The sequence below is a fragment of the Acomys minous genome, assembly GCF_964271855.1.
Source record: "Acomys minous genome assembly, chromosome: 1".
NCBI classification, from domain to species: domain Eukaryota; kingdom Metazoa; phylum Chordata; class Mammalia; order Rodentia; family Muridae; genus Acomys; species Acomys minous.
The window spans coordinates 142,205,046-142,218,862 of record NC_140483.1 but is presented as its reverse complement, the minus strand read 5'-3'; the positions used below and the strand labels follow the sequence as shown (position 1 = coordinate 142,218,862).

At 52.1% G+C, this 13,817-nt stretch overlaps 1 protein-coding gene across 1 annotated transcript in view; it reads left to right on the top strand.

Moving 5' to 3' along the window:
- Positions 1-13,817, top strand: part of GABBR2 (gamma-aminobutyric acid type B receptor subunit 2) — a gene marked incomplete at its 5' end in the record, with an annotated part of 337,733 nt that overhangs the window by 262,932 nt on the left and 60,984 nt on the right. The window contains 3 exons of the mRNA XM_084784329.1: positions 891-1,041; positions 3,068-3,200; positions 11,562-11,669. Of these exons, the coding sequence (XP_084640455.1) occupies positions 891-1,041; positions 3,068-3,200; positions 11,562-11,669 (392 nt within the window). The remainder of the gene's footprint in view (positions 1-890; positions 1,042-3,067; positions 3,201-11,561; positions 11,670-13,817) is intronic.

Genomic DNA, 13,817 nt, shown 5'->3' with positions numbered 1-13,817 from the left:
AGGGCTCGAGCCTTGGCCACTCCCCTGCATCTAGCCAATGAAGAGAAAGGTCTCGAAAGTTCATAATTCCATAGCAGACACCTGACCTGAGATAGTGTTTTCAGGAAGCCAGGGTAGGGGTTCTCCTGCCTCCCTCATCTCAGACCAAGCCATAGAAGGTAACCTAAGCAGGGCGAGCTGGCAGGATGATACATTTGCTCTGAGTCTCTGTCCCCACCCCTTGAGTTCCTGGTGCCCTTGAAGAATGAGCCAGGCAGCCTGGCAGGCACAGAGAGAAACAGAACCCCACAGCTTCAGCCTGGCCCGGGCTCTGTGTGCCGGGGAGGTTGCTTCCACCTCCCATGGTTAGCCAGTCTTAGGAAACAGAAAACCAAAGAGATTTTGTGATGATGACCTTGAGGCTGAGAATCTGCAGCCAGAGCACATATCTGTCACCCTAGAATTGACAGGCGGGGTGTCTGCCCTGGTGAGACAGATCGTTTATCATGTTCAGGTAGGAGTGGAGTCCTTGAGGCTCGTGCCAAGTTTTTCACTGTGCCCCCACCCAGTGGCACCCGGCGGCGCCTCTGCCTTCCCAGCCGTGGTTACCTTTGGGGATAAATGGTGATGGCTTTTCAACAGTGTAATTAGACCAAATCAAATTCTAGTCTTCTAATGGCTGTTAAATGCATCACAGATCCCTTATTGATTCTATTTAGAGAAAGAAATAAGTCCTGGCTCAGGCACCTGCTGGGCAGACTGGCCAGCCACTAGATCCTCTCACCCAGTGGGTAGATGAGCCTGGTGTGGGGTCCATGTGTTGCATTTGGCTAGATATTAAGGGCACAGAGGCCAAATGTCCTTGTGAGGTGACGGCACTGGGATCCGATGGCTCCTCCTTGACCTTGCAGGGTCGGAGCCACCCAAGGACAAGACCATCATCCTGGAGCAGCTGCGGAAGATCTCCCTCCCACTGTACAGTATCCTGTCAGCTCTCACCATCCTTGGCATGATCATGGCCAGCGCCTTCCTCTTCTTCAACATCAAGAACCGGAACCAGAAGTAAGCAGCCCTGCCCTATACTGGGAGAAGCCATGGGTCAGCCCCTTGCTCCACCATAGGCTCACAGCACAGCAGGTTCTCCTGGTGCACGGTGTAATATTTTGGGGGCAGAGCACCTGAAATGTGGCTGCCCAGTTGCTAAGATAATTTGGGAAGGACACACATACACGGGGGGGGGGGGGGGGCGTACAGACAGTTGGACTGCTGGGAGGTTGAGTTAAATAAAGTGGAAATGGTAAGCCCAAGCCCATGGACCTTCTTCGAGCTCTGGACCTGTTCATACACCTTGAGTTAATTCAGGCGCAATGACCCAGAAGATCCCAGAGTCCCCAGCTCCTCAGGCCTACTCCCAGCACCTTTAGGCATGGCAGGTAGAAAGGAAGTGCTTTTTTCCTAGTGAGGTCCAGTGGCAGAGACTCCCTCCCTCACATCATCTCATTTTCCCCTTTGCATGACCCTCATGCTCTGCTGTCCATGAGTGACATAGCCACCCCTTTGGTTCTATCTCAGTTTCTTGAGTGCCCTCCACTCTTCCTCAGGAAATCAGGGGAGCTCACTTGACGCCCCTGTGCTCCGCTGTCTGTAGGTAGCCAGGCCACCACTCCCTGATCTTGGCCAGGCAGCCACTTTTGCCAGTGTCCATGGTAAATCTTTGAACCCAGCTCCTGCCCTGTCATAAGAAAGACTAGACCAAAGCTGGAAACGTGTACGCTGGGGGAGCCCTAGCCACTGTCCCTGAAGCCACATCACATGACCCACAGGCTGGTAGGGACCAGGGTAATGCCAAGGAATGGGCTTTGTGGTTTCTGCTTCTCTTTCTGCTTGCCAAGGAGGATCTCAGAGCCTTTGAGCTCCGAGGGTTTGCTTGTTTGTTTGTTTGTTTGTTTGTTTGTTTAAGTAATTGTTTATGTCAAGCCCATTTCCTGAAGAATAAATGCAATTCACCTGGTGTCTCCTACTATCCACCTGCAATTTGCCCAGCTACTAGACCCAGTTCTGAGTGAGGGCTGCACCTGGCAGCATTTGGCTCAAGGCTTAGGCATATAGTCACTTCTCAGTGTTGTACAGCCCTCCTGCGTGTCTAAGGCGATCCCATCAGAGCTGAAAACTGCCTCACTAGATTGATTCTTTAACCTCCCCCTCGTGGCCTCCTGGAGAAATTAACAGAATGATTTATCTGGATGGTTCAGCCCTTGAAAAAAATCTGCAGAAATGTGGGGACTAAATCTCCCTCCCTTTTCTCTTCCTACTCACAATTCTGCAAACTACCTCCTCCAGGACGGCCTCTGATCCTCAACCTGAATCGTTCATAGAACTGCAGAACACAAAGAAAATGTTTGGGGAACAATTGGCCATAGCTACAGGCTACAAAGGAACCCTTCCAAGACAGTTGTGGTTGGGGAGCCAGGTACCCTGAGTTAGCTAAAAATTTGAGCCCTCTCAGGACTTAACTCAGCCTTGGTTTGCGGGGTACTTGGAGGCCACAGCAGGATCCCTGGAGGAAGAGAAATAGTCTTATGTTTAGGAGTGACAGGAATGCCTCCACTCATGGTCTGGTGACAGTAAGGTAGAAGATGGCATGGAGCCCCATTGCCCAGTTCCTGGGGTAAGGGTTGTGACTGGGAGAAGTGTTGCTTGCTACCCCATCCCCTCTTGCGTGTGGAACAGTGGGAGCTTTCTGATTGTGCCAAGGGGAGTGCAGTCTCCGAGCAACCCTGAAGATTCACTGCAGGACTCTGTGGCATGCCCCCCTCGGGCAGGGGAGTATGCTGTGGGGACCACCCTCCTCACTACAATCGCTCGATTGGGATTTGTATTCCCAACCCTGTAAACTGAAAATTCAAGTAGATGAAGCTGTTGTGGCAAGTGTCCCTTCCCTGCAGCTGTAGGGTCCTCTCTAGAAGCAGTGGGGCATCAGCCTGAAAGCGGACCGGCTCTGGGCTCCCGCACTGCTGAAGACTTAGCAACAGGGCTCACCCGAGTGCTTGGAAGACGCCTGTGTAACCGAGTGCCTCTTCCCCACCAGGCTGATCAAAATGTCAAGCCCCTACATGAACAACCTCATCATCCTAGGCGGGATGCTGTCCTACGCATCCATCTTCCTCTTCGGCCTCGATGGATCCTTCGTCTCAGAAAAGACTTTTGAAACGCTCTGCACGGTAAGCCCTTATGTATATGCCAGTGATGTGTGATATAAAGATCTCTCAGTGACCTTGTCATCAGACACAGCTGTGTGGAAACACTATAATGGCCAAGAAACAACCAGATTGGGCCAATAGGTGTGCCGCCCAGCTGAGAAAGGCCACTGCTAGATGAAGCCACAGCAGAAAGGATCAAAAATACTAGATCGCATTGGGGGTGGGAGGGGGGGCAGGGGGAATGGCTGACCTCCCATCAGGAGCAAAAGCATCAGCCCCGGGGCGGGGGGTGGGGGTGGGGGGGCACATCCTTTACCTGCTACCTTTGGTGTGGTGACCTGGAGTTGGAGGAAAGCTGCCATCTTGTTTCCTCTGTCAGTGATGTTTCAAACCAATCTTTTCATTACTGCTCAAGCCAGAAATCTGTTACGAAGTATTTTTCCCAAAATCATCCCCTCTGTAAGTGTGTGTGTATGTGTGTGTGTGTGTGTGTGTGTGTGTGTGTGTGTGTGTGTTTGTAGGAAATGTAAAGGAAGGAATGTGAATGTGTGTGTGCCCATTGATGCATATGTGTGTACATGTGTGTATATGGGGGATGGAGTAAGAAGTGTGTGTGTGTGTGTGTGTGTGTGTGTGTGTGTGTCAGTGGGTATGTACACATGACTATAAGTGCAAATGGGTAGGTTTGTGACTGTGCAGGTGTGTGTTTATGTGTACAGGTGAATGTGTGCATGTGAGTGGCAGGTGGAAATGTGAGGATGTGCGTGCAGGTGTGTATATGTGCAGGTGTGTGTCAGTGCATATGGAAGCCAGCGGTCAAACTTGGCTGTTGTTCCTCAGGAGCCATCCTTTGAGACAGGGTCTTTCACCCGGACTTGAGACTTGCCAGCTAGGCTAGACTGGTTAGCCAGCAAGCCCCGCAGAGATCCTCCCATCTCCACTTCCCCAGTGCTGGGATCACAGGCATGTGCCACCAAGCTCGGGTTTGTTTGTTTGTTTGTTTGTTTTTTTAATGTGAATTCTCACAAAACAAAACAAAAACCAACAGCAAAAGAACTGAGTGAGGCATTGGGTTCTGTACAGCCCTTTAGGGCAGTCAGTGGTCCAACTGTGTACCTCAAATAGCTGGAGGGTGGATCAGAGCATCAGTATTGATGGGTGATGGGTAGGCAGCCCTTCCTTGTGACTGCTTCCTCTGGGTGTGAGAGCAAGGCGGGGGTCCTCTGCAAAGCCACTGCTTAAAGCTTCAGGTTACCCACTGCCCAGCCACGAGAGGGGTAGAAGTGGGGAGTGAAGGCTACACTGGAGAAGAACCTAAAACATGTGCCTTACACACACACACACACACACACACACACACACCGTGAGCCAAACCTTTTAGGATCACTGTGAGGCAGCACTGGAAAATCCTAAGCTCCAGGTGGCAGTGCCCCACCCCCACTGTTCCTGAGTCAGCAGTACCTTGCCTTTCTTGGACACTGTCTTTGTCCATGCTGAGCTCATAGGGTGGGTGGGGTAGCTGGATCCTGGGCTGCCCTGAGGCACTTCACTGAATACCTGGGAAAGAGCAAAAACATCCTCCACTCCCACCCTAAAGGGCTTAGAGCCCCTCCCCAAGTTCAAGACCCACGATAACAATAATGAACTGGGGCTCTCCTGGTGACTTCTAACCTGCGCGAGAGTAAAGGACCTGTCTCTTCCCCTCAAGTCTACTGAAGAACTGTACCCCTCCCTCCCACCCTCCCCACCCCGTTTCTGCAGCTGCCCCTTGGCACTGCCACCAGGGTGCCTCCAGCGGGGAGCTGAATCTTGGGGGAGAAATTTCCAGAGCTGCCCTCCGGGGAGTCCCTTCTCAGAGTTCGGCCCTCCAAGCAGGTCACCCTTGCATCCCACCCTCCACCACGGCACTTCACAGCTGGGGTTTTCTGGAATTTGACCTGAATTTGCCAAGTGCTAATGACAGGCCAGGGAGCTAGGGAGCAGGGAAAGAAAGGACCGTTCCCCACACACACACACACACACTGGGGCTTTTTCCTTAATGAAGCCTGACATTCTATTCTGGGAGTCGCACTCATTTGTGTGAGAGGAAGGTCGTCCCGGGAAGCCCGGGGAGGCGGCATGAATAAATCATGACGCGCTTTACAAATCGACCTGCGCCTGAGCTCCAGGGCTGTGGAAATGGCAGTTCCCTTGCCCAGAATTCCTTTATCAGCAGTGGGAACTGTGTGGAGGGACTCTACATGTGACTGCAGGAGAAACGGCCTCCTCCGGAATGAACCAGTTCACCCTGAATGTATGACTGGGGTCACTTCCAGAATGATCCTCTCTGTCCCTCAGAAGAGGGACTGGATACTCTTGGCAACTGAGCCCAAATGCCACCTCAGTTTGGGGGGGGGGCGGGGCTTGCGCAACTTGCTATTGCAAGAAGCCTACTGATGTCTAGAGTTGAGCTCTGTCTTCTCTCTGGACCTGCTGGCCTGGCCTCCCCATACCTGTGAGCAAACAGGGAGCAGGAGGTGGGATGCGAGAGGAAAATGAGGGCTAAGGCTGTCCTGAGCCCAGAGCTTGAAACTCAGTCTCATTTTTGTCCTCTGTAAAATGGGCGTAACAGCTCTCTCTCAGGGTAGGGGCAGAGGCGGGTTAAGTGAGACAGTGGAGTGACAACATGGGAGAGGAGAGGAAAGCATCCCAATGTGCCACTTTGTTATCAAACTTAGGGGGGCACACCCTACACCCCAAAAAAGTCAAGTTCAGCCACCTGTCCTCAAAAACCCAGTTAAAACAGCTGAATTAATAGTTTTTAAAAAGCAGGAAAAAGAGATGTAGTCAATGTGGCCACATTAGAAAAAGGAACATAGAGATCCAAGCCTGTCTCCGGGGTCCTGAGGGAGGATTAAGTGGAGGAGCTGGAGTGATGGTGCAGCTATTAAGAGCACTGGCTGCTCCGGCAGAGCACCTAGGTTTGATTTGCAATTCCCACACTGGTGGTCACATCCACATGCTCTCTAGTTCCAGAAGATCCAGTGGCCTTCTCAGGCCTCCATGGACACCTGTACACATGTGGTACACATACGTACACGCAGGCACACACATATACACATAAAACAAAAACTAAATAAGCCTTTTCTTAAAAAGCTAAATAGAGACAGGGCGGTGGTGGTGGACACCTTTAATCCCAGCACTCGAGCAGCAGAGGCAGGCAGCTCTCTACGAGGCTAGCCTGGTCTACCGTGCGAGTTTCGGGACAGCCAAGGCTACAGAGCATGGCACATCTGAACATTCCTAGTCAAGGTCCGGCCCCTCCCACCACTGACCCATCATTGTCTCTTCCTATGAGGTGGGCTAAGTTCTTAGGACTGTGCCAAATCTCTTTCCAGGAGACAATTCTCTGGCGGAGGCCTTTTCCTTCTCCCAGCATGGGACTCCTGGAGAAATTCTCCTTTCCCAGGGTCCACTGTTTCGATAATCTATAGTGAGGCTAAAGGGCACGAGTGCTCTTTAGACTGTCCTGATTCTACCATGCTGGCTACAACCCCCAGCGACACCCCCAGAGCCAGGGGATGAGGTGGGCCCCGAAGTCAACCTCCATCGTGAACAAGCTTACCAGTTTACCAGATCACTCTGTTCTGCCTCCCCACACATGGCCCTCTGCTGCCCTTCAGACTTTAATATGGACCATGACAGCAGCTCAGCCTGAAGCCATGTCAACCCTAGGGTCAGACCTCCCTGGGGACCAGGCCTCTGCTCAGGAAGGCCATTAGAGCCCACACAGGGACACATGTGAGCATGCGAGTACACACAGAGCTGATGCTGCTGTGGAGGCAGCCGCACTCAGCTCCCATCCCCCACCCTAGATGCTTTCTGGAACCTTCCCAGCCTTCAATGCCAGCTTCAGCAAGTCCTGCAAGTAGCTCCAGCTCCATTTCCGTGGTGCTGTCTCCCTGGACACTGTCAGAAGTAGAGTCACCATAGCAACAGGGCCCCTGTGGGCACACAGTCCCTGGGAATGCTGCTGGGTGTGGGCAAAGCCCTGGTGTTGGGGGAGGGGAATACAGGCTCACAAATGACAAGCCCACCTGGCCCAGGAACCCCAGCCCTGACAGCTGGAGTGAGAGCCAGGCAGGTGACAAGGGAAATTACGCTGGAAGCCTCAAGAAGTCTAGGCAAGAACCTCGGCCAGGGCGTGGGAAACGAGGGAGCAATCCACAGAGAGAGAGAGAGAGAGATGTACAGAGAGGCCCCAAAGGCCTGGTAGACAACAAGTCCCACAGGACCGGCTGTGCCCCTTAGATAAGCCAGAGGTGGAAGCAAGCCAGCAGCTCTGTGTAATCCCCCCACAAGCCCACTCCACCCCAGAATTCAACACCACCAACATTGCTTTACCCAAGTGTAGCCCTTCCTGCCAACCCTGAGGTAGGCCACCAGGACTACCACTCTGCCCAGAGCCCTGCAATGCTTAGCTAGGGTCAGGCTCCAAACACCAGGAGACCACAGGGGTACCCCCATGCAACGGTGAGATCAGAGGACTCTATGGCAGTCCCCTCTATCCTACCATGTGGGTGCCAGGGACCAAACTGAGTCAGTCTGGCTTTCAGAGCCACTTCTACTGAGCTGTCGCCTGGCTTTTACCAGGAAACCAGGTCAATGAGTCAAGTAAGTTCTGCCTGCCAAATAAGTATCCCAGAGAAATGTTTGGATCATTGAAAGGAAATTCGAGATACCACAAAACCTACCCTTTCTGGAACATACTTGAGTGGGTTTTGTATATTCATTCATTTCTAGTGTATCCCTAGAGTGTTTTAGAGAGACCATTGGCAAATGTCTTTGTCCAAAACCCCACCACATGACTTCTTAGCTACTAACATCTCTGAGCCTTAGTCCCTTCAGTCTTCTGTAAACGTGGGGCTCTACTAGGGTTGTAAGGGTGAAATGAGAACATGCATTAAAGCTCTGGGTCCCTGCCTCACAGTAAGATTCAATTGATGCTTCTGAATGAATGAGTGAATCACTTATGAATGAATGATGGACTCTTAGGATGATGGTGGGCCACTTCTGAACGAATGAGTGAATCACTTATGAATGAATGAATGGCGGACTCTTAAGATAATGGTGGGCCACTTCTGAATGAATGAGTGAATCACCTATGAATGAATGATGGACTTTTAGGATGATGGTGGGTCACTTCTAGAAGGATACCTAGGAGGCAGAGTGAATAGCTGAAAAGCTGGGAGCCCAGGGAGGGTGCTGGTAGTTTTGGTGCAGGTGTTTCCATGGCAACTGTGACCTGCTGTGGCCTCGCTCTGCTAGAACTGGGCTGGAGACAAGCCAAGCTGCTGTGAGCCTCTGCCACCTGCAGTGTGGAGAGCCTCAGGGCAGGCCACGAGTGCAGGAAGAGTGACGCAGCGGGGACCTGTGTGGACGCTCTAGCCAGGAGTCCCCAGTTGCTAGACTACTGTTAAAAGCCAGTCCAGCCAGGGGGCTTCTCGGTGGGCACTCAGAGGAGCCAGGCTCAGCATGCAGCACCCTGCCTGAGACAGGAGAAATCTTCACTGCCTCACTCAAAGCATTGTGTGCATGCAGACACGTACACACAATGAACAGACCCTGGCGAATGTCTGTGGAACACAACATGCCAGGCCACGGTGTCGTCATGACAACACCTCCCCAGCCCACACCTAAAGAAGTTGTAGATCATCGGTCCCTGGGGCCATTCTGTGGTGGAGTCCCTTGGAGACCAGGCATCGGATATTATGGAGGACCAGAAACCTCATCCTTGAGCACCAGCTGTGGAAGAGCAGGACTCCAGAGTGGGATGTGCTAGCATGTGTCCCTTCCTTCAAGCCCCTAGGAGCCAAGCAGCCCTGGCCCAGTGTGCAGGGTTGAGTCCTGCGGGTAACTTTAGCTTCTTTCCCTTGTTTATAAGGGACTGTGTGCTCATCACAGGCAGTAGCAGGATGAAGGTGGGGCAGAGGAGCCTTCTGGTGGCCCTACCAGAAATGCTGCATTCTTTTAACTCTAACTAAAGAGGCTACACAAGAGACCCCCACCTGGCTTACTAGTAAATTCAAGTCTAGTAGAAATTAGTGGGATATTTTTGTTTGAAGGGACAGAAGTGGGGTCTGCTGACTTGCTTGCTTTGTCCTGTGGGGTTTCTCTTTGAGGTAGCTGAGGACTGTCAGCACGTGAGTCACGCCTGTAGAAGAAACAGAAGAGTGAGGGCAGGAAGGGGTTGGAGTAGTTCTCAGGTCTCTAATATGAATGATAAGTGTGTGGTAGAAAGACTCCCTGCATCTGAGGAGGAAGTGGCAGCTCAGGAAAGAGCCATAGGCTCAGCCTGGCTGCGGAACTGAGGGTTTTACAGGGTAGGTACTTGCCACTGAGGCTGCCTATGCCAGCAGCACATGCAGGTTTAGAGCCCAGAGGAAGATGGAATCTGAGAGTCAAGATGCCATCCAGGGATAGCCTTAGGTGGTCAGAGGAGGCTCCATCCTGGCATCTTCCATCCCAGATACTGGCAGAGAAGAGATGATGGGCCTCCCCTCTGGCAGAGTCACTTTGGGATGACCCAGGGTGAGCCAGCCTGTGGAGACCACTCTGCTGGGATTCTACTGCCCTTCTCACCGCTCTGTTCTCGGCTGCTGGTCAGGCCAATGCATCCAGCCAGGACGGCCCCAGCATCAGTGACTGACCGGGATTCCCAGGCCTGGACATCCAGTCATATGCATGGTTCTGATCAATTATCAAAACTAGCCCAGGATTAGGCTCAGGGAGGACCATCCAGGGAAGACCTGGTGTGAGTATCCAGAGATTTCCCCAGGGACAGAGGACAACCAGTGCCTGTGACAATCCAGGAGACTCCACAGGACAGCCAAGGCCCAGCCACATAAACACCAGGCCTTCAGTGCACCCACATTCTAGGCAGAACCCAGCTGCCTGGAGCACATACAGCACACTTTTTGCACAAATTGCTCGAATATAACGAGACCCTACATCAGGAAGCCAAAGGTGGGACCCTTCCCTAATTCCAGGTTCACAGATGCCAGCCAGGGCTGGCCTCTCCAGAGAGCAAGTGTCTTTGGAGCATTCTGCCCTTTAGTCCTCTTTGCTTTCAGTTAGTTCACTGCAACACATTTCAGCTTCCAGACGCCAGATTAAATTTCTCTCATCGAGTTTTAACTCACTTAATTTATGTTATTGAATCGTAATGAAATTGGCCCTTCTCAAAAGAGATAAGTGGGCTGGTGATGATGGCTTTAAAGAGAACAAAGGTTAAAGGACATGTGAATAAGCCAGGCACAGGCCAGTGACATGTGGCCTCCAAATTAGATCACTCTCAGCCACAGAACCACAGAACAAGGTCAAGAGAATGGCATTGCTTCATCTTTCCCATCCTTTGTAAAGATGCCCACATTCTGTGGCACCTTCAGATAGTGTGCGATCCAAACTCCAGGGGACTGCTGGTCCCTTGGTGGACACACTCACTCTGATGTGTGTCGAGGCTGTGAGTGTCTCCTGCCATCGCAGTTACCTGACAAAAGCAATCTAAGGGAGGAAGGGTTATTTTGGCTCACAGTCTGATGGTCCAAACCTAATCAGAAAACCTCCTCTCCGATAAGCCCAGAGGTTTGTTTCCATGGTGACTCTAACTTGTCATAACTTGGGTCTAACCTTCAAGGGCCAGCCCCTAGGGACCCACTTCCTCCTTCAAGACCCTTCCTCCTAAGAAGTCCACAGTCTCTTCAAACAGCGCCAGCAGCTGGAGACACAGAGCTCAACACTTGAACGTGTGCGGGCAGTGCAAATTCAGAGTGTCACAGAGACCCCAGTGGAGCCCCACCCCTAGGTATAGGATAGGGGATCCCAGCCACACCCTGTAGCAAGACCTAACAGGGCCTTTAGTGGATGGCTGAGGAAATATATAAGCACCATGGGCCTCAGCTTTCCTTGTTTATAAAGTGATTTCTTCATTGACCAGCCTCTAAGTCATCCTGGTTATCAATGGTGGTTGTCTGTGGGCTCACGGTCCATGTTGTGTGACTAGACAGATGAACCAACAAGTGTCTGGCTAAGTGAATGGGAGGGAGCAAAAGGGAAGACACCTGGTTCCCACCTCCCCAGAGACCGCTCAACACTGCAGAGATATCTGTGTCTTGCTGGGTGAGTGGCCCACTCTGAGCTGTAGGCCCACTGGAAGAGGATTATTGTCCTCTGCCCCTTCTGTCCAGGACCTGGCGAGCGTCCAGTGGTCCTAGCTGTCTATGAAATCAGAATCTGACTCGCAAGCACACATGGCGAAGTGTCTGGCCCCAGCACCTACGTTCCATTGCCAGGTGGTCAGTCACCTGGGAAATGTTAATTCCCCTGTGTTGTCTTGGCTTCTAGGTCCGGACCTGGATTCTCACCGTGGGCTATACAACTGCCTTTGGGGCCATGTTTGCAAAGACCTGGAGAGTCCATGCCATTTTCAAAAATGTGAAGATGAAGAAGAAGGTAACCAGAGTCGCCCGCTTCGGTTGACTGTGGTCACTAGGCTTTTCTTGTGTAAACAGGAGCCTGCTCTGGGCAGGTACTGAGCAATCTGGTGAAGAGCCAGGGGAAACCCAGTCCCACCTCCTGTGACTCAGCTGCACAGGGAATCTGTTCACAAAGCCTTTAGAGCCTACAGGCACAGGGGCTGTTTGGGATCATATAAGGCGCTCAGGGAAGGCTTCTTGGAAGAGGTGCCATCTATGCTAGGACCTGGGGGCAAGTGGGAGTCATCAGGCAAAGAGGACAGACGGGGACTGCATACCTATAGAAAGTGCCGTGTGTGGACAACCTGATGGTAATGGAAGGCAGCAGGTGGCCTAAAAGCTGAAAGGCTTGGCATGGCCTGATGTGGGGTCCACATAAACGGGGTTCAAGAAGAGGCTGCAACTTACGGGTAATGGGGACCTCTTTGAAAGAGGGGAAAACAGCAGGACAAGGACTCAACTTAATGAACGAGCCTTCAAAGAGTGCCTTAAAAGACAGGGGCTTTGCATCCAGGCAGGTAGAGAGCGTTTGTCCCACGCTGTGGGTAACGGTGATGACAAGCAGTCATGGCTCTGAGCATCAGCCATAGAGGAATTTCCATATTGTCCCTTAAACTTCTGCGTTGGGCCAGGCAGAATTGGAATAGGCATCACCTCCTAAGTTGTCACTCCCTCCCCTGCCTGCGGCCTATGGTACCCTTCACCCCCAAGGCCAGTACCCCATCCCTGCTGTCAGATCTGCTAAGCTGCAGTCCTCATCTTGGCTGGACAGACCAGGCTGGGTGCTGTCAGATGCCAACCCACCTCAGACATGGACAGACTGCTCTCAGAGAGCGAGACACAGCACTGCCATCCTTTCCTGGGTTCCTCGGGCCCTCAGTCCCCACAGTACATGTGACAGTTCCCTTCTGTGAGATGGAAGTGGCCTGACCACCCCAGCCTTTCCTGGTCCTGGCTTGAGACCAAAGCTCTGAGGCCATAGCTGAGCATCAGTAGTTTCTACACTTTCCCAGGCAATACAGCTGGCCTCAGCTTCCTTTGGGCAGTGGGTTCAGAAACACACGCACGAGTGCACACATGCATATGCACACACATACACACAATGCATTCACACACATACATACTCACATACAAACTCTCTCTCTCTCTCTCTCTCTCTCTCTCTCTCTCTCTCTCTCTCTCTCTCTCACACACACACACACACACACACACACACACACACACACACACATCATCATCATCATCATCATCATCATCACCACCACCACACCACCGCGCCACACCACCCAAAACAACCAAATCCACAAGGGCTTGGGACCTTTGTATAATAAATGGAGTATCGTCAGTGTAGCCCACCCATGTGCCCATACCTTGAACCATCACTAGACTGTTTACAGTACCTAACACAATGTGAATGCTATGCAAACAGTTGTTACCCTGTATCATTATAAGTCATAAGAGATACCAGTTTGTATACTCAGCACAAGCACCACAGGTCTGCTGCATGGTACCCTGCCTTGGTTGGTGGAATCTGTGAATGTAGCAGCACAAACAAAGAACCGCTATGCTGATCTACAGCCAGAGCAAAAGCCCTCTGGACTGTCTTGGGCTGTCCAGTGGGGCTTATCCTTGCCCAAGACCCTCAGCAATGCAGGGCCTAAGGGTGCAGCAGAGTCCTGGCATGGGGCCCGGGCTGCCATGCTTACACCAGCTCTCCCCAGAGCTGAGAGAAGCTTGCCCAGCTCTGTAGCTCTATGGCTCCTGCTCTGTAGCTCTGCTTTGAGCTGGTCTACCATTAGAGCTTGGTAGACCTTGGAAGAACCACAGCACTCATTCCATGTGCTACTCCGGGGGTTAGCCACATTGTCATGTGAAAATCCAACCTGGGGGTCGGGGGAAGGGGGTGACTCATTAAAGCCACTGCTGCCTGCCCTTCCACATGATCTGCCCCCCCACCTCCATGGCAGGCTTGATCTATCACTCCTTGGCTTTTCCCTCTACCTTACCCTCCTCTGCCTGCTCCAGGAACCAGCAGTAAACCTAGAGAGACCTTCTGATGACATCACACCATGGTGGTATTATCCATCACCCTTAACCCTCCGCACAACAAAACCAGTGCCTGGTT